Source organism: Melanerpes formicivorus, unplaced genomic scaffold, assembly GCF_026170545.1.
Source record: "Melanerpes formicivorus ecotype bairdi unplaced genomic scaffold, bMelFor1.0.p_v2 SCAF_18, whole genome shotgun sequence".
Taxonomy (NCBI): Eukaryota; Metazoa; Chordata; class Aves; order Piciformes; family Picidae; genus Melanerpes; species Melanerpes formicivorus.
The window spans coordinates 338,447-362,808 of NW_027142370.1; the positions used below are offsets into that span (position 1 = coordinate 338,447).

Consider the following 24,362-nt stretch of genomic DNA (forward strand, 5'->3'; position numbering starts at 1 on the left):
ACTGTGCGACCGAGGCTGTGCTTCAGCAGCACAGCAGTGCTGGTGTTAAAGCCCCTGGGCACCAGTGATGCAGAGAGCTCTGCTTGCAGGATTCCATTTGACCCATTCAAATTGTTTCAAAAGCGTTTGACAGGTAACTTTTGTCTCAGCATGCTTCATGCCATACAAGGAATCATCTGAAGCTGCATTCCAGCATCAGCTCAGGCAATGCCCAGCACAAAGAGCAGTCTGACTTCCACAAGGGATGCTCTGGACTGGGAAGCTGAGATCTGTGATCACTTGCAGGTAAGACTGTCCATACAGTCCTGATGCATACAGACAGTATCCAGTGCTCCTGGTGCTTATGGGGACAGTGCAGCTGTTATTGCCAGAGTTGCCACACATCCCTGGAAGCTCACAAGACATGGTGTCTGTCTCTGGGAACTGTGACCACAACAACAAATAGGATTTGGCTTTTTGCACCTTAATTGTAAAATAACAGTAATAATTTACATCTTACTTGATGAAGACAGTGTGCATTTCACTTCTGGTGTGGGGTTTGGGTAATTTTCCTATGCTAACATATCAGTTTCCTTCAGGCAGCTCAGTGCCTTTAGAGAGCAAGAACAGACTCTGAACTTTTCTGCCGGTGTGATCACAGTAATGTATCCTCTGTCTTCCAAACAGCTTTTTAATGTCCTCCAGTCAGGACTGAAAATATCACACAAGTCACAGAACAATAATCAAATTCTCGTTAGCACCACCAGTGTCAGGAGAAGCCAGTTTTATGAGGAAGGAGGTACTGAGACCTTGAGATTCCTGTGGTGGTGGGTTGGTTTTTTTTCCCTGAGAAAATTGCCTCCTGGTAAGGCCCTGCAGCATCCAGGAGGACCTCCCAATGGTTCCCTGAACTACTCTATGTCCATCTATATAATGAGGGAACTAATAATTCCATAATTTGGAATGGCCACTGCGAGGATACTTTTGCTCTTACCAAACACCAGTTATGTCTCAGTGAAATGGAAGCCACTGGGCTCAGCTTGGCAGTAATTCAGTGCAATATAATGGCCTATGATATACACAAAGGCTGGCTGGAGTCTGCTGGTGCCTGTGCTGTTTGACACCATCTAGCTGGGGATCAACAATGCCTTTTTTTTTTTTTTTTTTTTTAATAATTTTGAGGTATTTTGAAATTGTAAGAGCTGAAAATTAAACTATGTAAACACTTACTACTCTTTACTGCATTAAGAACCCTTCCTAATTTTTACATCACCTTCCAGAACATTGTCCTATTCAACACAGAAAGCAAGGACAAAGAAAAATGTTTTCCTTCTTCTTACTTTTTAGCTAAATCAGAATTGTTTAAGTCTCTAAAGATGGGACAGTATTTGCAGATCTTGAATGTTCCTTCACACAGAGAGCCATTTTTCACCCAGTTAACCTTCTCTGCAAACACCTTTTGAATTCCACAGCCATTATCTTTTGCAGGATGGATTAAGCGCAATTATTGTCAACAACATAAGAAATAATTCAACTGCATTTCTTGTACCAACTTATGCAGCAAGAGGAAAACTGTAACTCCCAGTATTTAAGCAGTCTTGTTGAAGAGAAATAAACAGATATTTTTGGTGGCTGACATGGGTTGGTTTATGCTAATATGCCATAAGATATTGCAGAGAGACACGCCAGCACTTCCCAGACCACTGGAATCTTTTTCCCCTATATTACCGTCCCTATGTCTGGCAATGCATAAATCCAATCTCATCTTCTGACTAATACACATTTCACAACAGTATCTGAACAACCAAGTTTCTTTGCTTTTGATAATATTTTACAGGAAGGCATCCTCAGTAACATTATTGATTCCAGCTGCAAGGATCCAATTGCCAATTGCCTGCTCTGATCAGCACAACCTTTCTCCGTAAACAGCTGGGCTGGCTAAACCTGGCTTTACCCTGGTGACTGTGTCCAAGCCCAAACTTTGAAGGCACCCTCAGAGAATCCAAGCATCTTTGAAAAATTTGTGCTTCTTATTCCCTGCATAGTAATTTCCACACTTGTGTTTCCTATAGTTACGCAGCAATGCTTATCTGAGTCCCAACTAGACTCCAGAGCAGAAACATCAAGCTCCACAAACTTCCCCACTCCTAAAAACAGTAAATAAAAAACAATAATCAAATCTCTGAGGCTATGAAATGACATCATTCTTCCTTCCCTCTCTTGGCTGCAGACTTGAAAGCACCCAGGTTTTTGTTTTCATAGTTTTCTGAAACAAGTTTCTTTCTGCAAATGTATTTCAACACGCAGTCCCATGTGTCTGCTACCCCTTCCCCTTCTGATACTTGGTTCAGCAGATGGTGCAAATGAACTGGCATACACTGTATTTGCTTAATCCTGTGCTCCTTTGAATTGCTGTTTTGAGACTAATGCAGCTACTTTATTATTGAGAACTGTCTGCATTATGTCCTTGCCTATGCTGCTTGATTTATTTTGCTCTTCCTGAGTGGGTTCCTTCTGGGAACTGATGATGAAGAATCATACAACTCGGAGAGCTCTTCAGTTAGCCCCACTGAAAGGTGGTAACTCTTGCTAAGACATTTTCCTGAAGTCTGAGAGATGAAACAAGGCATAAAGCACAGAACCAGAGATTTTCTATCACTAACAAATTTCTGTGATTGAATGGGAAAAGCAGGAGATGATTATGGCATGAGCCAACTGATCAAGACAGGAGGATACATTAATCTGCAGATACCACTGACCAGCAAGCTTTAGAAGCAACATCCTCTTCCAGGCTCCTGGCTTTTAAGCTTCTGACTAGTTCTTAGATGGCAGAAGAACCCTAGTCTTGGTGCTCTGGGAAGTAATACAGCATGTGCACCATGAACTGAACATTTAGAGTGGGAAGAACATGAAAAGTGATAGCAGTATTTTTATATTCCCTAGGTATGCCCCAGTTTCCCCAATCCTTCAGCAACCTGTGGCTAACTGGAGACATGAGTTGAACTCTTGTTGAGAAACAAGATGACTGCAAGTATTTGTATCCAACCAAATAACCTTATTTAGAAAAAGATAATATTTAGAATAAACCAAACCAGGTTGGAAGAGACCTTCAAGATCATCGCATCCAACCCATCAACCAATCAACCTGTGACTGAATGACCTATCACATGCTGAATAAACTGCTGCTTGGGAAAAAAACCTTGTTTCAGAGACATTAATATTAATTGATGGCCTTCTTTCCCTCTCCCCCTCTCCCAGAAAGCAAGGCCAGAAGAAGTCAGGGGAAGGACTTCTCAGGATATCAGGTAGTGATAGGACTAGGGGGAATGGAATGAAGCTGGAGGTGGGGAGATTCAGGCTGGATGTGAGGAGGAGGTTCTTCACCATGAGAGTGGTGAAACCCTGGAATGGGTTGTCCAGGGAGGTGGTCGAGGCCCCGTCCCTGGGGGTGTTTAAGAGCAGGCTGGATGAGGCTCTGTCCAGCCTGATCTAGTGTGGGGTGTCCCTGCCCATGGCAGGGGGGTTGGAACTAGATGATCCTTGTGGTCCCTTCCAACCCTGAATGAAACTATGAAACTATGAAACTATAAGTCGCATGGCAGCTTTGGGAAGGGACACGATCCAAAGGACACTACACTAAAGCTGCTGTTTCTTAGGTGGCAATGCCAGCTTAAGCAGTGCCATGGCGTCCCCACTGTTGTGCAAGCCCAGCCATTTGTGGCTGTACAGCAAACCAGTGGGGGGAACAGATCTGTCCAAAAAATAACCTAGGGAATAGGCAGCATGTGAGCAGAAATGTGTGGCTGGAACTGGCGATGTGGGACAAATGCTGCTTAAGGAACTGGCTCAGACACCCAATCTACGTGTGGGTTTCTGAAAGCAACTGGAGAAGGTTTTCTGCTTGGTGACAGACAAAAGCATTTTTAGGACTCTTTTCTGAGCCAGCTCCTTGCTGGCTTGTTTATCAAGAGCTATCTTACTTCAGCTCTAATTACTGCTGATTATGTCAGCTTCACAGAAAGGGTCATTCTGGAGTAGGTACTGATGGTGCTGTAGAGGCTTGTGACTCTCAGGTCTAGATTCAGAGTTCTTGGGGATCATGCTTACTCCACCATGGCTGGGCTGCAAAGTAAGATGACATAACAGCTGGGGACCAAATCTCTTTGGCCAGAAGCCAGGACAGATGACAACAGAGAAAACTACATTTAGCTCTATATTGCCTTTAGATGCCTTTGCAGCTGCATATGACTCTCCTAGTTTTCCCAGCAGCTACGTATGCTGACAAGGAGAAAGTGGTTTTAGAACCATTTTCCTGATGGAATTCCAAGGAAGTCACTGATCTGGTGAGGCTGTGCTAAAGCAGCTTTTTAATTCTTACTTTGACAGAAGCTGCCCCTTGATCCTGGCAGAGCAGCAGCACTGGGAATCCACCTTCATCCAGGGTTTGGCATTACAGTACCATGATTCAAGAGACCATGTCAAAGTATTGCTTGAGTCTTGATACTCCACAACCTCATATTCTATCTGATCCAGAGTTTAGAGTTTACCTCTGGGTTCACACCGGGAGGAGACGACGCTGCACCTGGGCACAGAGGAAGTTAACCTTCACTTTTCATGACAATTGTTTGCAAGCCTCAGGCCTCACCTATACTTATTTGGTTCATGCCAAGACAGACTGGTCATGGCAGGAACAAGGGCACAGCTGAGGGTGCACAGGCTTCTATCCCATTCACTGCATCCACACTGAGGAGGACCAAACCGCTATACCAATACCTTCCAGGCATGGCCATGTCCAAAGATCATCTGGGGGGAGATTCCTGGAACCTTATCTCCTGAAGAAAGGTCAGCTAGTGTCTGGCTGCCACAGTAGGCAGCATTCAGTGAACTCTCAGCTCTCTTGAGTAATGGGGCAGCAGACAGGACCACAGTGTTTGTCAGCACAGCAGGGCTCTTAGCCAGGAAGACTGCTGTGTGTTTGTTATGAGATGTGTAAGAGGGCTAAATCAAACATTCAGGGAAGAATCTCATTACAAATGCTCCCTACAATTTTGTGTGGGGAGATCAAACAACATTCCCTGCAGCTAACAGAAGAAGGAAAACAAAAATATATAGAAACTGTCTCAGTCTCTAGATAAGACTTTGAGTGACCTAACAGCATAGCAGTAAAAAGTTCTTTCCCTCACCTTGCCCCTTCTTATTGACTATAAAATAGCCCAAGGTCACCAGTAAGCAAAATATAGGCTCAAAAGACCACCCCCTTGTGCAGGCTTGAAAAAGTCAAAACGATATCAAATCAACAATAACTCATTCCCATGGTGTTCCACCTGCCCTCATTAGGTTATGCAGAACAAATGTCAGAGATAACATTCAGGAAAAAGGTGTTCTTCTGATAAGGAACATAGCTTTGTAGCAGTTCCTTTGGGGGGAAATAGTCTTCCTTCCCTCCCTTTAAAACCAGGCCAGCTGATCTATTACTAGATTTGTGCCAAGTTTCACACAACAAGGTCCTTAAACTCCTGTTACACTTCATTTTTGTATTGGTAAAGCCACGTCATAGGGTCCCAAGATGACTGTCTCACAGTGATTTCCAGATCAGACTTGCAGTTACATGCACAAATACCATTTTTTGCTAATTGCTAGCACTCCAGACTCTTGCTTGGAGTTTGAAAGTCAAGCTGTGTTCCCTCTGTCTTATCTATCAGCCCAAGCAAGCCCTGTGCACAGCACTTAACAACTCTGTTGTAAAGTGCAACTCAGAAAGGAAGAAGCCCTCTGATCTTTGCAAGATGCAGCAGTGACAAAAGAAATCCAAGAGCAAATTCCTTACTCGGGCACACAATATCCAGAGATGTTCAGGAAGGAGTTGGCTTTTTTCTTTTTATTTTAGCCCCATTTTGAGCACCCTGATGCACACTTTTTGTGGCATTCAGGAGCTGTCCTCACATCCTGGAGCATACTTTGTTATGCTCCAGTTGGAGACTTTGATGTTTGGCTGTTACATGTCTGCCTTCAGTCTAGGCAGCTGGCCCCTTCCAGAGGAAAGTGAAGGTACTTCTGTCACTATGGCAGTGGAGTAAAAAGGGACTGCCACCTCTCCTGCTAGCTGACAGACCAAGTTGTTATTACAAACTGTGATCGCAGTATGCAGGAGAACACCAGTGGCATTTTCCCGCGAGAGCAAGAAGAGTACACACCGGCATGAGTTTCTGTTAATGTGGAATGAAATGAATGAACTCACAGCAAGGTTATCAGGCAACAAACTAAGAGAACTGCTCTTCCAGCTCGACTGACCATGGCTGTATCACTTAATGCATCATCAGGAAAAAAGAGATCCACAGTCACCTGCATTTAGCATTCAGTTCCAAGAGTATGAGCTGTAAAAGCCCTGCTGAGGCACCTGTGGTTGCACTGACCTTGGCTGAGGTGAGCCTGGCACAAACTAAAACACTGACCCACGTGCTCTGGGCAACAGTTGTGCAAGACCAGGAAAACATACTTTAGCAAATGCACTAAAATGACCTTTCTCCCCCTCTTCATAATTATTTCTGGTTTCTAATAGCCGCAAGAGCTGGCAGGCGATGAATTTTCTTGCACTTTTTGGATGGCTGAAGTCATCCAGTTTGCCTGATGCTACACAACGTATTCAAGGTGTTCAACACTGATAACCAGCCACAGATGTGCTCCCTGGACTTTCCCACTGCCTCAGCAACACACTGCCTAAAATGGCCAACTAATATAGGGTGTTTCTCCCAGCTAAAACTGAGGCAAACACGGGACTGTATATCCATATTAAAATACCTAGATGATAAGGAAAACCCCAAAAAGTAATTCTAAATGAATCCTTTCTGGATTTCATGTAATTTTTTTGAGGTCTCTCAAGCAGGAGGTTGAATTGTCCATCATCAAAGGTGCCTTCTGCACAATCACAGTTTCTGTGGTATTCTACAGATTCATACAGCCTTATTTACTAAAGCGAAGAGCTGAGTGCTACTAAATGCAAGTTTCTGACAGCTGCTCAGATATGAATAAAGTAGCTAATGGGAAGAAAAACTGCCCATGTTGCCTTAGTCCCAAGGCACAGATCATCTTTAAGATAGAGTGTGATGACAAATGGTTGTTTTCACCTTTATATACATTACCTTCCATCATTACATGGACAGATGAATAGCTTTCTGGACTGTATCCATAACTAGCCTCAGAGACTGTTCATAAGCTGGATTCCAGCCTTACCAGTGGGAAGCTGAGCAAATGTGAGCTGTGTGCATTGAGAAAACACTCATTTGGTGCCTAAAAGATAGGAGCACGAGCAAAATTTAAGCAGCTCACCTTTTAAAAGCCTTATCAAAGCAAGACTGAAGAATATTAACCTCACCTGCTATTCATCTAAGGTTTTTTTTTCCCCCATTTTGGCCTGGGGTGGGTTTTTGGTTGGTTTTTTTATTACTCAGTATAATTTCACTGAAACCAACAACCCTCTTACAGTTGATGTCCTCTGAAGTTCTTTGCAATCTAATTTTTGTCCAGAAAGAAAATATAAAAGAAGAAAACTTTGAACAATGAAATCAAACACTGGAAGTTAAAAATGTAAGCTCCCTTCAGGTTTGTGTGAGAATATAAATCAGGGGTAAAAGCTGCCATGGTACATCCATCTCAAGAAGTACTGAGAAGCCACAACTTCCATTCAAAGAAAGAAGTTGTCAAGGACCAATAACTGCCTTCAGAATAGGTGCCAAAAAAGGCTGCTTTCTCCTTTAAGTTCACCAAAAGGAAAGAGGGGAAAAAACCCAACTGAGATATCACTCCAAACCAATTAGCATTCAAAAAGTATTTTGTGTTATATTTTGACCCTTCCTATGATTTCTCTGGTTTTCTATCCACTGCAAAGAAATGTTCTTTAGCAGAATTTGGTGCAAGAAATGTGGGAAGAGAGTGTAAGCAGAGAATTGAGAGCATCCTCACAGGCAGCATCCTTCTCCAGCTCCCTTGGGGGCTACACTGCTTTGGCTTACGTGGGCAGATTTTGTATCTGCTGCTTTCTCTCTTGCCTTTTTTTTTTTTTTTCACTTCTAATCCCTGCTGCAGTAGTCAGTGGAACAGAAAACAAAAGCTCTTGAATCTTTTGTAGTCTTTTTTCCCCTTTTTCACTCTAGAAGGGAGGCAGCCTTTTCTCTCTGAGTTGGAAGAGTCTCGAGCAGCGCAACGCTGCTCCCTTTGGTCTGAGTGGATCAGGGCCGATTGGCAGAGGCCCAGGAGCAAACCTTGGAGGTCAGAGTATGGCACCATATAGACGTCCTCAGCTGCTGTGAAGTTCACTGATCGATCTGACAGTGTTCATACCTTGTGTTTCTAAAGGTAATGGAAAATAAACCCACCAGAGGACAAGCTTTGCACCCACCTACGTCACCCTGGAGGGAGGCCACTGCTGTCTGAGATGTGATTGCAGTTTGCATAGTTGTGCAATTGAAAGCAGAACTTTTCCTTACCATTTATTACGGCAACAGGAAGCTGACTTCAGGTAGCAAAATGGTGGGAATCGAAATATGAAAACAAGACTATAAGAACCAATCTAGTCCTATAATAAACTAGAAAGAATTTGAAGAAGCTGAGAATTAAAGAGACCAGATGGTCTGCAAGACACAATTAGCCACCAAGAAGGTGCACAAAAGAAACAAAACTGGTCATGAATATGATTTTGGTGATAACATCGAAAGACTCCAAGAATACACATTTTGTTCTGAATCATTTTCCATTCTCCTTACACTGTTAGCAAGCTGTATTTCATCTTCTCTTCCTCACTGCAATTATTTTCATGAAATTAATTATTTTTTTAAATTACATTGATCAAGGGCACTTAGCATTGCAGTGTATGATACTGTCTCCTTTGTATGAGTGCATGTTTCATCTCAGACACCGGGAAAGGCAATCAGTGAGGCACCCAAAGCTCTGCTGCAATGCCACCAGGATATTGGGGAGTTATAAAAGGCAGACTTGCTATTAACAGAGACTATAATATTTCAAATGATACCAGAGTTCTCATACATCTTGTCAAATGCTAATCAGGGGAAAGGCCCAGCATAGTGTTTAGGAGACGGAAACTTTACTTCCTTCCTTTGCATATCACTATCGGATTATTCCATTTGATACTTCATTGCTTTGGCTGGAAAGTGCCTAGAAAGAAACCTCTGGGATCTACATTACACCGTGGGGTACAGAGTGGTGGTCCTGATGCAGCTGGTGCAGCTAAGCCCCAGAGTGAGACAAGGTCTGCTCTGGAAGAGTAGTACTGTGATCTCTGCCTCACCAACAGTGCCTGTGTATTCCTAGGAGGTTTTGATCCAGCATGGCTGGCTCCAGTCCTGATTTATAAAAGTGATGCTATGAAATCTGGGCTAGGGAATACAGTTGTGGGCTTTTTTTTTTCCCCCCATGTGCTTCATACTTACTTTATGTAAAATCATCTTATCTTGGGTAGCAATGGTGCACAGTTCTTTAATTAAACCAGCCTTAAGTTTTGCCTGAATGATTAATAAAATGAGAAAATTCCCTTTGACTATGAAAGCACTGCTCTTTTGTACTCCTCCATTCTTTTCTAGTCCTAAACCCTTTCTTCAAATCAGATCCCGGAGCCGATATTTGTTCCTTTGGGCTCACCTAGGAACTGCAATCTGTGGCTAAATCAAGTTAATTTTCTTTTGTCACAAAACTCCAAAACAAAACAACATTAAAAAATGCAATGAAAAGAGCCATTTGTTGTTGTTGCTCATGAAGCGTGGCATTTTCGTGGCTAAAATTGCCCAAGGGAATGGAGAAATTAATTCCAATAAATTGGATTTTATGGATATAAAAGACTTCCAAATAAATGAAAAACTATGAGATGATGTTTGGATCAAAGGAGATACACCCATTGACACCAGTGGATGCTGAAGTGGATCTTTGATTAACAAACTGCCTTATTATGAAGTAAGGGTGAGGCAGCAGCACTGACTGGAACAGGTACGAAAGAAGCCATTTGGTTAAGGAGGAAGGTTCAGTATAGAACAGTTTTCTAGCTGTGCAGAACACAGTGCCAGACATCACACACTCCAGACAGAAACCTGTGTTATTGGTAATGTCTTCTGCTCTGCTCACCAACCTCATCAGCACCTCTATTCACAGACCCTGCCTGCAGGCTCTCCACATGACATCCTGTAGGTCCACCCAAGACAAGGTGAACATAATATCATGGGTTTCTGTTTGGCATCCTTCATACAGACAAGAAGAAAGACAAGAACTTTTCTGGGACATTCTAGAAACAAGATCAAAGTCAAGAGCTCAAATCAAACCCTCAACATATGTAGACAGGGAAAAGCCAAATTTGATCTTGAGATGCATCAAAGAACGTCTCCCCAAGAGAGATGGGCAAGCTGCAATGCCATTTTACCTACAGCAAGAGTGGCAAACAAAGGGAAAGGCACAAGCAGGGGAACCAGCAGTCAGCCACACATAGATAACAACACCAAAAGGTGTTATGGCCTGGTTGCTTGTGATATCACAGTAAGCAGACTCATGAAATAGGCTTTGTGAAGATTAAAAACAAGAGGTAAGGGGGCTGCAGGATTCACTTTCCAAATCCAGAGCAGACCACAGGGCTTCCACAAGCTTTCCACAATGAACACTTCAGGTTCCAAAACAACTGCTTCCAAGACAAAGATCTGAACCACCAGCTTTGCATAAAAGCCTATTTCTTGACCTTTTCTGAGCACCCAGTCCTCTCTGCACAACAATTTGCACCAAACACCCATGGATATTCAATATTAAAGGACTAATTAAAGTTTTTGCTGTTTTCATTGCTTTGAACAAGAAGCTGGTTTTGGTGTTTTCAGGTCTTCACACAAATTGTACCTCTGCAGCTCTCATTCTTAAACTTAATTAATAGCTATTATTATTTATGACTGCACTGCATACTAGTCCAAGCTTTAATTTGGTCTCCTAAAAAGACAGCCTGTGGCTGTGTTCTTGGACATTGTTTTTCCTTAATCTTTTTTCTTTCCTGAAATAACATTGAGTTCAAATCTTGCAGCATGTTTTTATGTGGCTAGTGCTTTGTCTTTGTCTCTCTTCTTTCTCCCTTTTACCCTTGTGACTTCTTTATTTTTAAACTGCTCTAACTTAACTTCATTCTGATTTCTTACTCATGGATGCTTCAAGGACTCACATCACTGATTATCATCCTTCCACTCTCATTAGTCCAGACCTTAATTTTATTTCAAAGGTCATATGGTCTGTATGTCCAGTGGGCATGGTAGCCGGCTTGCGTGCATGCTCAGCATAGCTTTCTCCTTAACTGATACTCAGGATGCTGGTAGTGCCCTTCTGTGAGGATTGGGCGTCGCCATCTCCAGAAACCAGCCATATCTGCCATTTCTGCTGAAATCCCAGTATGTTCTCTAACCACTCGCACCCTGTTCCCCATTTTTTCCCTGACTTCTGAAGTTCCTGCTATCCACAGACACTAACATCTGTTTCTGAGCCAGAAGAATCAGAAATAGTCTGTGCTCACTGCACTTTGCAAAGTCTGATTTTGTTTTTTACCCCTACTGGGTTTGCTCCATGTTTACATTCCTCTTCACGTGCCACAATCTTTCCACCTACAAAACACTTCATTTGTTTTAATAAAATACTTGGAGATCAGTGGGCAAAGGGCACACTGCTATTATTAACAATGTGAGTGCTAGCTTTCCAACCCATGTCTGATCCAGAGATTGCTCCTGATTCCACCTGCCCTTCAGAAGATTTCTAAGCTGGCACTTCATTCTCTACCTGTCCTGTCTTCGGCAAATCTCTCACCCCATTCCTTTGTCCCACTCACTTTATCCTGACTGCTTCTGCAACAAAATATTCCTGTGTTGTTTTCTCCAATCGTTCCTGCCTAGGGTGGAAGAATAGTTCTTGATACAGCTATCCTGTGGTGTTGTGTCTTGAGTTTAAAAGTGAAAAGCTAACATCTGACCGTATGAGATGTTGCAAAAAATACATTCCTTCATTTATTATTCTGAAAGTATAACACTGCCTATGGAGGATCAGATGCAGGAGAGAAGAGGAACGGAAACCACTGTGATCATTACTAAAATAAATGCTAAGAAATTGCATTACCAGAAATCCTTGGCAGGATCAGCTAATTATAGTTGGCACAGATAGATTGCAGATAGCCAGCTAGAGCCATCTGAGTACTTGTGTAAGAACCCTCTGATTTTGACTGCATTTTCTTGGGGAGAGATGCTCCAAGCCAAATCAGTTTAGGTTGAAAAAGTCCATTATTTATAGGAATGAAGTCTACAAAGTGTTGTGTCTGCATTCAGCACCTCCAGCTCCAGGAGCTTTAACATTTTGTCAGCTTTCATACAAAATCCTCCAGATTGATTAAATGATCCAAACCCCTTCCTCTGAGTACTTGCAAAGCCTTACTAGAATCTCTTTTTCATATCCATAGGATACAGCATCTCACTACATGATCACGTACTCTCTGTCCCTAGCACACCCATTCCGTGCACAGCACAAAGTAAGTGAGGTTGCTGTGTGTAGGACTTCATTTGTATCTACTGAAGACATGGAAACATGGCAGAAGAATGAAGCAGGGAGCTGCAGAACAAGAAAGGAAAAGAATAGAGCACCCCAATACTGCTATAACAAACTGTCCCTGCCCTCATGCTCTACCGTGGCACTAAGTCATGGATAAAGCATTTTCACAACTGTTCCCAGAAGCACCATCTGCTCCTTTCCCAACTCAGGAGCTGGCCTGAGACAGACTGCATGCAAGAGCAATAGTTTTGTGATTGGTACCAAGGCTTGAGATGAAATTCCAAGTGCTGTGCAAAAGCAGAATGGTCGCCACTCAGCACACTCTGGTGCTCCTCAGTGTGCCTCAGTGCCACATGTGGGCACTGGGAATCTCAGGGCTGGAACGCAACCACCACTGTGCAGTGAGATACTAGAATGATGCTGCAGAAAAGCCTGCAAGGAACTGAGTAGCAGCGAAGTGCTTGCTGCTGAGTGAGGGTTAATCATCCTATGCACTGTCTGCACTGGGGAGTCTGTGGGAAATACACTGCATGGTGAGGCAGTTAGAATGTACACCAGGAAAGTCACAAAGGGAAATGGATTCATGTTGCATGAGTGACTATAAATAAGGCATTTCTCTTCCATGAGAGCATGACCTTGCATCCTTACAGCACATGCATGTAATCTTTCTCTTTCTTTACTGATGAGACACAAACAGCTGTAAAATATGGTCCAGATATCTGCCACAGACTCCTACATATTAGGAGCAGAAGAGCTCCCAAGTGATTTGAGTTCATATCCCTTGCATCCCTGCACATCAAAGGGAGCTGTTGCATGCCTGTCTGTTTTGCATGTGCAAAAGAATATTTTACATACACTGTGAGTACACATCAAAATTACTTTTGATTACAATGTGAGCCTTGCCTTTAGAAAACTGTCCCATTAAATAATTCATGTTATTCTCCTAGCAGAAGGAAGCCAAAAGTGTCTAGTGAGGAACTAAATCAGTGAATGTGGGGATTCAGAAAATACTGTCCTCTGTGCTGCAAGAGTAACACTTCATTATTGTTTCACAGGGAAAACAGGCAAACAGGATAATTCGCAGCTGAGATATGCCTCAGTTCACACAGTCATACAGGATGTAAGGGGAAACAGGAGTGTGCAGCCCCTTGCCTGGATCCCTCTCCTGACGCCAAGCAAGAAGGCTCGCCATGTTAACTCCCCCTTTGCAAAGAGCAGATGCAGGTTCAGCCCCATTAACGCCAACAAACTGGCACCAGAGCAGACCACAGTGTGGGAGGACGCAATAGCTACACCTGGAGAAGAACTCTACAAATCACTCCCAACTCAGCCAGTGCAAGAGAGCAGAGGTACGTCCTGCAAAGCAGCTGGGCAGGATACAGCTGTATTTTGAGGCTCAGGACAGGCAGTCCTGCCTAACTGACAGCAGGGGCTGGGATTTTCACTATGCCAGAGACTTTGAGAGGAGAAACATTTGAGCTCAAAATTGTGCTGTCAGTATAAAGCTACTGGTTTTAGAGTGCATTCAAATCCGTTACACGCAGAAGATCTGAACAAAATAGCTGAGACACTGTAAAATTACACAGAAAAGCAGAAAGGTAATGTTTGGGGAAAAAATTATTGTAGCTTGGTGGAAACTGTTTGTCTGAGTGTTACCTCCATCTTCAAATCCTGTACAGGATTCCTGTTCATTCCTGGCTCATACTGACTGAGACTAAGATATAGGTCTTGGCCCTATTATCTGATAGTTTGTAATATCTACTACTTGATGACTTGACAAGAAATTACATTTCTAAATGCTTGATATTAATTTAAAGCCTACAAGGTTTTGCTCATTATTTCTGAGACAGCCTATTCAACTCCTAGTCAGCAGCTACAGCAAAGTATGCTGACCCCATTGATGAGGTAATCAATTCTGCTGGAACACAACAAACCGGTAACCAGAAAGAGAGGAAGCCTATGGTTCTATACAGAGCCAGAAAAACCAGAGAGAAAGCATTTGGCAAACGATGCAGGACAAAACCTTTCATTTCCAGGTTCCAAGAGGATGTATTTTAAATTTGTATTAAATGTGATTTACAAAATCAATGTTCTATGCTGGACAGCTTTACTGGGAGTGAATGAAGACAAACCAGGGCATGCATCCAAAGCTGTGGCTCTATAGGCATGTGGCGCTCTGGAACGGAGGCCTGCGTGCCAGCAACTGCAATTATCCCAACTAGCAATGATTTAGCATTCTGCTGTGTCTAGAGCGTAAAAAACACAGGCTGCACCTTAGATCACAACCGTCCACAATCCAGCCTTTAAAGAGGCTGCAGCACAGCTTGGTGCTGTGAGCATGCTGAAGAATAGAAATGATTCATTCTGCCCATCAGTGAAGTTTTAACTTATCAGTGTCACAGCAGAAAAAAAACCACCCCAAAACAAACAAACAAATTATGATTGGTTTCAAGTCCTCATTCAAAATCATGGCACAGGGTTAATTGCTAAACACTGAGATGACTGAAAAACCTTCAGAAAATGCTGACTTTAGAAAAAAACAACCACAAAATAAACCACCTTAAACCCAAGTGCATCTACCTTTTGAGGTTTTTTGGTTTGGTTTTTTTTTACTGCATGGTTTTACAATCCTGAGCTCAGAAAAGATTTTCATGTTGAAATTAACAGAAGAAAGTAATTGGGACAGAAGTGAAGTGAAATGTGTTCTGCAATATGAGCTCCCGTGATGGGCTGAGCATCAGGAAAAAAAAGAAAAGAGAGCAGAATGATCAATTCCTTGTGACAAGAAAGAGAGAGGCAAAGACTGGCTTGGGGGGAATAAAATATTTCCTTTTGGAATCACCACAGTGGGAGCCAGAGGAACCCTTGTACCCAGAGACCTAATGCTGCCTGTAAAGCGAACAAAACTAGTCTGGAAGAAGGAAAAAAAGCAAGACTTCATCTTTTTATCCCCTTCCACTTAACTGCTCATGTCCCTAGTGCTTACCTTGATTTCAGGGTTTTTTCCCAAGGAATTGTTTCTCCCTCCCCCCACCCCTTTCTTGCCTTTTTGTTTTTTGCTGCTGATGGAGGCAGCAGCATGGGTGCCTGATGCCAGCCGTGTCCTGACAGAGACCCTGCCTTTCTCATTCACATTGTCACATTCAGCAGCTACAGAATACACCACAAACAACTCAGAAGAGGTTGGAGACAGAGATAGTGCTGCAAATGCAGCATAGCCCTGCTAGCCCTGTGGAAGTTGGGTAATGAGTACTGTGGCTGACGTGGGCCAGCCCAAGCACTTGCCAGTGTGCCTGATCATGCCAAGGGAGCCAAAGACCTCCAAAGCAGGGCAATGTCTCGTGTCACAGATAATTTGGAAAGAAAACATGGAAACATCTTACCAAAGCTAGGTGCTTGCTGCTTGATTTGCCACAAGGATGTAATGCAAAACTTGGTGTGACTGAGGAGGAATGGCCAGTGGGGATGTCTGCAGAACCTGCTCTAGGATGCTTCACCTCAAGACAATGACAGTGTGGCTCTAAGGATGTTGCCAAAGCACAACAATCACTCTCAGTACCAAAGCACAGGTTAAACTAGCCATGAGAATACAGCACACACAACACAGACATATTACTCTTGAATGTATGCATGGGGAAATTCTAACACAATGTTTCACACCTCTGAGGTTTTATGCCACATTCTTCTTCTCCAGCAAACCTGCCCTGCACAGCTCAGACTACAATTTGAACAGTAACTTCAATGCCAACACCACACAAGCACCAAACAGGAATGGCTGTTGTACTGGCAAAATACAACTACAGCCTGTCCAAAAGCTGTGGGGAGACAGAGAGAGCTCGCCACACATCTCAGTCCTGCACACTTTCCTCCCTGAAGATCAAAACACTCTGTGGGTAGGACTCCATCCATAAGGAATGTATGACAAGGGTCATGGACCCAAACAAAGTGCAGTTAAAATACAGACTGTTGGGGACAACTCTACATTAGGCTGAAAATAACTGCATTTTCTACAGCTATTGTTATCTTTAAAAGCACCTTCAATAACTACTCACATAATTAAAAGGAATGAAATCAAATGTGCTTGGTGAAGTTAGCTTGGTGTATCACTGAGCAATTTTGCATCACTTACTAATGGCATGTCTAGAAATAAAAAATACCAGACTCTGAACTCCACCAACTCCCATCTCACTGTATGCATTGTAAGCCCACACTGGGAATACTTTCGAAAATAAAAATAAGCTTCCAAACTTTGAATGCACTTTAAGGGTCAAAAAGCAATGGGAACAAATGCATTATTTAATCATAAAAAACACACTCGATTCAGAGCGGGGCTGAGGGGGAGCTCAGGCTCCCAGAGGCAAGTGAAGTGAGGACTGCTTTGAGGGACTGATGTAAACAGGGCTGGAGCTGAGATTTCACTCAGCCCTGACTCTGCCTGGAAGAGGTGGGGAGGTCGAAGAACTGGAGAAGACAGGCAGCTTTTAATAAGAATGAGCTGCCACGTTCCCAGGAACAGTGGGGAAATTCTTGCTTACAAAAAAATGAAGCCATTATTCAAAACTGAGAAGAAGGACTGCTAAAAACATATTGCTTCAGCTCCATGATTAAATTCTTACCCTTATTAATGGCACATTGTCAGCAGCTACATTTGTATTACAGTCCCTGTGTTTCTCCTTGACCCTCATTCAGGATCAGGTCCATTTCTTACCTGGCCAACAGAGGCTTTGCTCTTATTACCTTGACTCAAAGCTCACAGCAACTTCAAAAAGAATGCTCACCATAATCACTAGCTATAGTATGCTTACCCTGAGGTAGTTGAGGGTGAAGTTTGTCAGACCCATTCGAGTGATGTTTTTGGACAGCTGCTCCAGCACCTGAGGGTCTTGTGCCTAAACAACAGAGGAAAAAAAAGAATTTCACTTCACTTTTTTGTTTTTCTCTGCATGCTTGGTGGAGTGCAGGAAGGTTCTCTGCAAAGAGGTGCCACTCCTAGGCTTGAATTACACATTGAGGCTACATTCATGTAATAAGCTACAGAGTTCTGCTTGCACAGGAAAGTGTAAAACATTATGAAATTGGAGCCAAATAAAGACTGTTTTAGAGAGTCTTTGTTTTGTCCCTGCCCATCCACCTAGAAGTCCAGTCATGCACAGGGGTACAAGTGAGCAGGACCTCACCATAAAGCTTTCTGAAGGGTCTCAGTTCACTTTGAGTCTTCCATTTTTTATCTGGAAGTTCCAGGCACCTAAACAGATAAGGGCAGCAATAAAGAAGGCATTGCTTTCTCTTTGGGGATAAGATACTGAAGAACAGAGGACTCACCGAGGAACCTCGAGCAGAGCTGAGCACAAAAGCAGCATTAAGGACAAGCCGGAGAACCCTTCTGGTCTAAGTTCTTTTCCCAGAATTAAACAGGAAACATGCAAGTACAGTCCTCTGATCCCAGCCAGGAGCTCTGCCTGTCAGATCAGCCTCCCCTTTAAACTGAGATCAAGCTCATTACCAAAATTAATACCTGCTGGTTGCAGGCAAACCTGCTTCCACTCTCTTTGAATTGCAGCAGTCCCCTACATACATAATGTTGCCCATGGCCGTCCTCATTGTCCCTTAACAGGATACTGTGAACAGTTCAGAAGATCAGCCCTCTGTAGTAAAGGATAACCCTGGGACAGAAATGGTGGGGAAGCTTTCCAAGATTATTTTCTTCAGGCTTGTAACAGCCTTCTAAAAACAGTCCAGGCTTCCTCAGTTGTTCATCATAAAGAATGTATCTTTATCTATGGATTTCTGAGCAACTCAGTGTTAAAACACAGACACGTGTTTGGGGCTGAAACCATAATCCTGCAGTTAATTTTGTATATGAAGCTCTACTCTTTGGAGTGCTTCTACAGAGCAGGACCGAGAGTGGCCACAAGAATATGTCCTTTGTTTCTTTGCAACGCTTTACCTTACAATGTTTTGACTTCAACTTGTAGCATATTTAATGTTGTCATGTTGTGATGTGTGTGTTTTCATTCAGTTACAAAAGAAGAGCCTTGAAATGTGAAAAAAGAAGGCAATCTGGACTAAAATGCTAAAGGCTTCTAAGTAAATAAATGGTTATTACTTATTTTCTGGCTCACACAAGGGCTCCAATAGTTTGCGTCATCTCAAGACTAAATACAACTCATACCTACAACTATGAGAATTCACTGACTTTGGTGTAGTTCACATCAATAGGAACAGATTTTGGGCCCAAATCATACAGATGGGATTAAAGGGAAAACTATGTGCTAAACCAAAATGAAAACATAGCAACAGTGGCAATAATAGAGCACTGAGAAACAAGGGAGTGAGGAAAGAACTTGTAAATAGACGCAGTTGCAGGCAAAACAAAATATTTATAGCTAATTGCCTTGGGTGTGAAATTTGCTGGAGTTCTTCACAAACCTAATCTCATTTCTTTGCATTAGGTCAAGTGAAAAAAGGATTACTTACATGCATGGCTAGAATGCTGCGTGGGACTAATTCTCTGTACTGCCTAATAGTAAAGTGCCACGTTTTTATTCTCATGAGATCATCAAAAGTAAACTCCAAGATAAGACGTCCTTCTGTGCACACCTGGAACACACAAAATGCATGGGATCAGTTCCCTGGGATTTTGGGTTTAGTGCTATTGTCTCATCGATTAAGCAACACAGAGCAGTATTCTATTCCTCATCTCTGCCAGGCTAACTCTGTTTTGTTCCCTTGGGGAAGAAAAAAGGAATGTGGGAAAATGACTTCACATGCCTAACCATGAGGTCAGTAACTTATAATGTTATAGGTTTTAGAGCATTTTACAAACACAGAGATCTTATTTATTGCATCAATTATCCTCCCCCCACTGCTAATTAATGACTGAGCCTCATGCTGGTGGCGAGTGTGGTGCAGCTTGACATCAAGTTTCTGAACTGGTCATTCCCAGCTTGGTTTACATTACACCTTCCTTACACTAGCTGGCCATGTAAACCTTCCCTTCATCTCCTGTTGGAGTATACAATATCCTGAATGACTGTGACCAAACTTGAATTTTTTCCTCCCCCTGCCCCCCCTTCTTGCCTTTCTCAAGGGCTCCTGGTTTATTTATTTTTTTGAGACATTTAATCCCAGTTTTTATCTCTCTTTATTTTATCTAGTTTTATTAATCTCCCCCCTTCCAAGGAAAGGCAGACCATCAGGCTGTATGAACTGTACTGCCACAGCAGGTTTGAGAGCCAGGGCAGCAGAGGAGAGGTTGTGGTCATGGACAAGAGAGCTGCTTCCACAGGAAGTGGCTCACACAGCTTTGTGAGGGGTCTTGTCTCAGAACAGAGAGAAAATATGCAGGGAATAAATGCAGTGAGTGGGTACTACCTGGAAATGAGATAGAAAATAAATTACTGGGGACTTTTAAACAACTGCTCACAGCTTTTATGTGGGAAAACTGCTGTGGCTATGATCTTCCTTAAGCTGCAAACTACACACCCAGCATGGCATCTTGACTAGGGTGCCCTGCAGTACTGCAAAGGATCCTGATCTGAAAATTAACTACTTCTGTTGTTGATTGTGTTTTTCCACATTGGATGGTTAGACTTACAACTCATATTCAAAGTAAACTTGGAAGTGCAGCGTACAGAGATATTGTGGAAAGAGGGTGTAACAGCTTTCAAAGCAAAGCTTTACCAGAACTAACATCCAATGGAACAACACCAGCCATCCCAGAATCACCTGAGCCTGCTGAGCCTTTTCACCAGCCCCAGCTCAGTCCTGGTTGGCTTCCACTTGGGCAACATCTGGCTTTTCTGGTTAACAGTTCCCTTAATGCCATCAGAGTTTTTCCTCCTGCTTTTCCCTGCAGGTAATTTGAACAGGCATACTATACAACAAATTACTGTAAACCCATGAAGGAGAACCTTGCAACAGGTTTTCTTCTGCCCTTTTCAACACACCTTAGTGATGTCTTCAAATTCTTAATGTGACACTTGGTCATTTGACCCTGATTTTGATTTCCCCATCCTGTTTTCACTAGGATGAGAATCACAGAGGGCTTCACATGCATACACATAAGGATTCACACGAGGGGAAAACATTTTCTATTAATATTACTGTGCTGAGGCCAAAGACCCTGATTACTGACCAGGTAACATGAAAATATTGCAGGTTTAAAACATTTGTTGTACCGGTACCTGTGGCTTCTCAAATGTTTCTCATTTTAAGCTCTTAGAGTTTTACTACGTGCAGTGGTACTAACAAATGTTAATAGAAAACCTGAAACATTGCTCATATTGCAGTGGTAAAAATGCATACATCTTATAAAGGAATTTAATTTCCTTAAGCAGAGCAGAATTTTGTGCAGTGCTTTTAACCAATAAAACTGGCACACTTCTTGTTTTAAACAGGCCTCTTATTTTATATTTTTTTAAGCTGCCTTTTACATAGAATCCAAAAAATCAAAAGGGTCTCCAATTAAGAAAACATTTTCTGTTGTGCTGAATTCATGTTACCGTACTGTGAGCTCTGACATTTTGTTTCTGTGGTAACCAAAATCAGCTGATTAGTTGGCATGGCAACAGAAAAGATGTAATCCCAGCAGACACACTCTAATCAATGCCCCCAGCACAGATGGTCTCCGGAGGATCAACAAGAAAGAGGCTGGCAGGCATTCAGGGTATCACGTGGTTGCTCTAGACTAGGCCAGGAAAAAAACTAAAAAAGAACATTTCTCAAACTAACCAATAGCTTTTTAACCCCTTCACTGCACTTATTAATTGCAGGAATTTCAACTGCTCACACCTATCAAAACCAACTGGGGTTCTGTGCCTCCTTGTACAGACTCTCAGCCTCCTACCACAGAGCACCTTTGAGAAGCCTTCCCCCTCTATCAAATACCATTTCTCAAACCTCAGTTCTTGCTTGAAAATAAACTTAGAGTCTATACAAATATGGGGAATGCCTGGGATTGTTAGTAAGGATTAAAATCACTGAGTTTCAAGGATTTCACCTATAAACCCCAGCTGATGGCCCCAAGGCTCAGTGCAGGAAGAGAACAGTTCAGATATGGGGCGTTCACTGCTCCAGTGGTGGAGGCAAAGCTCTGCCAGTCTGTGGGGAAATACACGAAAACAGTCTGCCTGCACATAAAGTTGAAGTGTCAGTATGCATGGTGAAGGCAGAGATCTGGGAGGACTCCTAAAGCTCTCCTTTACCTGGAGAAAAAAATGAAGTATTTGCCAGGTAGTCAGGGCTTCAGTCTCTTCTTTTACCATTGGACTGTATTATATTCTCCACAGCATTTAATCATACCCTAAAACCAATTTTTAAGCGTGTGGCACATCACAAGTACCTCTTGCCCTCTAAAGCCAAGCTGGATTAGTCATATCTTTACTGTTAGGCAGTTTCTAGCCATATTTGTTCCAAAGTATTGGAAATGCCATTCTCTATATTCCTCCAGTCCTGCAACATGCAGGGAGTTGCTCTAACTAGGAAAATGTTGACATTTGCAGCTTAGAAGCCGTCTGTGTAACTGAAAGAGCTACTAGCAAATATAGTTTGCATTTTTGCATTGAAAACCCCCTTGGGTCAAATTCAGACATGATCTAAGGAGCTACTCAGTCCATTGGAGCGCTGCTTATTGTGGGGGGTCTGCTTTGTTCCACCACTGATGCACTGAGAGTAAGAGTTCACCTTTGGGTATAAGATCTGCCCCCTCAGTATCTATGTTAGAAGTTACACACACAGAGCTGAGACATTTGGCTCTATCTTGCAAGTGCTATGCTCTTTCTTCCCTTATTCCACCACAACTTTATTTCAAGTCTGCTCTCAGTAACACAGTCATACTTTAAACAACCAACACCTAACCTCTCCCAGTTTCCCTCTAGATTCCAAATCACATCCCCACCTGCACTCTCCTGCTGGGATACACAGGTTTATGCTTGAATCTGCAACAGCAGTGTCAGGGCTGAAGCACTGCACAGCCAGGGTCTCAGCAGACGGAGATCGTTCCACACAACAGGATGGTGCCATGAGAGGTGAATGCAGCCCTGTCACACCCAGCCTGGTCCCTCTGCTAGTCTGCCTTTGCCTGGCTGGACACTAGCCCACTAGTAGCAACACTGCCATGTGCTGCCATGATAAGTAAAATGAACTATTTGAATTGAGAAAAGCATCTCACATGTACTCATTCAAACCCAACCTCTTTTATTTGCTGCTAACACGTAGGGAAATGACACAGACATCACTTTAGGAAGCTCTGTGGAGAAGCTGCTACCATACATGCTCATCATGCCCTCTGGACACAGCCAGCACACACAATACTTATGGGCAAGGAGGTGGCAAAGAGGTGCTGCCTTGGAATATCTGCTGATTTGCCTCTCACTGCTCTTGTCTACGTAGGTCACAGGGCTGGACTGGGAGAGTTGGAACTATGACAAGGTTACATGCACACCTCCCTGGTCACCAGTGCACAGCACACCAGTGGCTACCTCTCCCTCTTCTTAGAGCTCTGCCCCAAGAGCAGTGAAGGTGGCAGGGAAGATGTTACAAAAGGATGGGACTCATTCATGCTAAACAGTGTGAGCCACGTGAGCCGTGGTCACGGCGCTGGTGGCTTTTTAGACACTAAAGCCTCCACAGTCCTGCAGGGCAAGGACAGCATGGGTGGGCTCCCTCCTCCTGCTGACCCTTCTCCTTTTATGCTTTTATCCAAGCAAAGGTTAAAATGCATTCAAATGTACAGGTACAAGATGGAAAGGTCTGAATTTCCCTTCCTCCATGAAAGGGGACATCTGCATTTTGTAGAACAGTTAACTAGTTTCTGTAACATATAACAAAAGATATTAATTTGTATCTTCTACCTTTTTGGTGCCTTTTTTTTTTTTAATAAATATATGACACACAGTCTAATTACAGGACTAGAAGTGGCCAATGCATGAAGACAATCCACAATCATTTACAAATATTGAATATTCACTGACTGCCTGATCCAGAGCATGTTTAAATCAATTGACTCCTTCCATCAATTCCATTGCCCTTTGGACCAGCATCCAACTGTATTAAATCACTATTTTCCTTGAGATTTATAGTCCTTGGACTGGATAGGTATCAAATATAACTCATACTATCCCAATGGTAGGTGGCAGCAACGTGAAATCTCATTGTTGCTTTAAAATCAAGCCCAGAGAAAAGGAGATAGGCAATCTGAATTTACGTACAGCTTATGGTTCTAGAAATCTCCTGCAGTCTTTCTGGGAGAATTGCAAAGGATGCCCACAGAATTTTCCAGTTGTGTAATGAATACAGAAAGCAGTGTTTTCAGTATTAGAAATAATCCCAGTTCCACCAGAAAAAGGCAACAGTCAAATGTTTCACCCTTACAGACACCAAAAAGGAGAAAAGGAAAAACAACATGCTTTATTGAGTCTTCTCTGTTACCTTGGTAAACATGGGCTTCCCATGCTGAGTGACCATGGTGCATTGATCACAGTCCACTGTGATGGATGAGTTGTGGTATGACTCTTTTGAGTGCTTGAGAATGTAATACAGGTCTGTTACACCTCCTTCAAAGACAGTGCTAAAATAACGAGGAATGAGGGTCCTTCCAATTGCTGTGAGGAAAATACAAAGCAGAATTCAGCAAATGCTCTAGGTTATAGAATCTCAAACCATTTGCTAACAGGACATGAACAATTTTTAAGTGCAGGGAAATCAAACTCTCATTTAATGAATACAATGCATGTTTTCTGTCTGCTGTAGAAACAAAGCTGCTCTGCTCCCAGAGAAATCCATGAAAATTACTTATTCCATTCAGAGCGACTTGAATGGAGTTG

The 24,362-nt window shown here is 42.8% G+C and overlaps 1 protein-coding gene across 13 annotated transcripts in view; it reads right to left on the reverse strand.

Moving 5' to 3' along the window:
- Window positions 1-24,362, reverse strand: part of LDB2 (LIM domain binding 2) — a 319,756-nt gene that overhangs the window by 25,591 nt on the left and 269,803 nt on the right. For all 13 annotated transcript variants that reach the window (XM_068149233.1, XM_068149235.1, XM_068149232.1 and 10 more), the window contains 3 exons: window positions 23,968-24,140; window positions 19,015-19,137; window positions 17,343-17,426 (listed from right to left, as the gene is read on the reverse strand). In XM_068149233.1, the coding sequence (XP_068005334.1) occupies window positions 17,343-17,426; window positions 19,015-19,137; window positions 23,968-24,140 (380 nt within the window). The remainder of the gene's footprint in view (window positions 1-17,342; window positions 17,427-19,014; window positions 19,138-23,967; window positions 24,141-24,362) is intronic.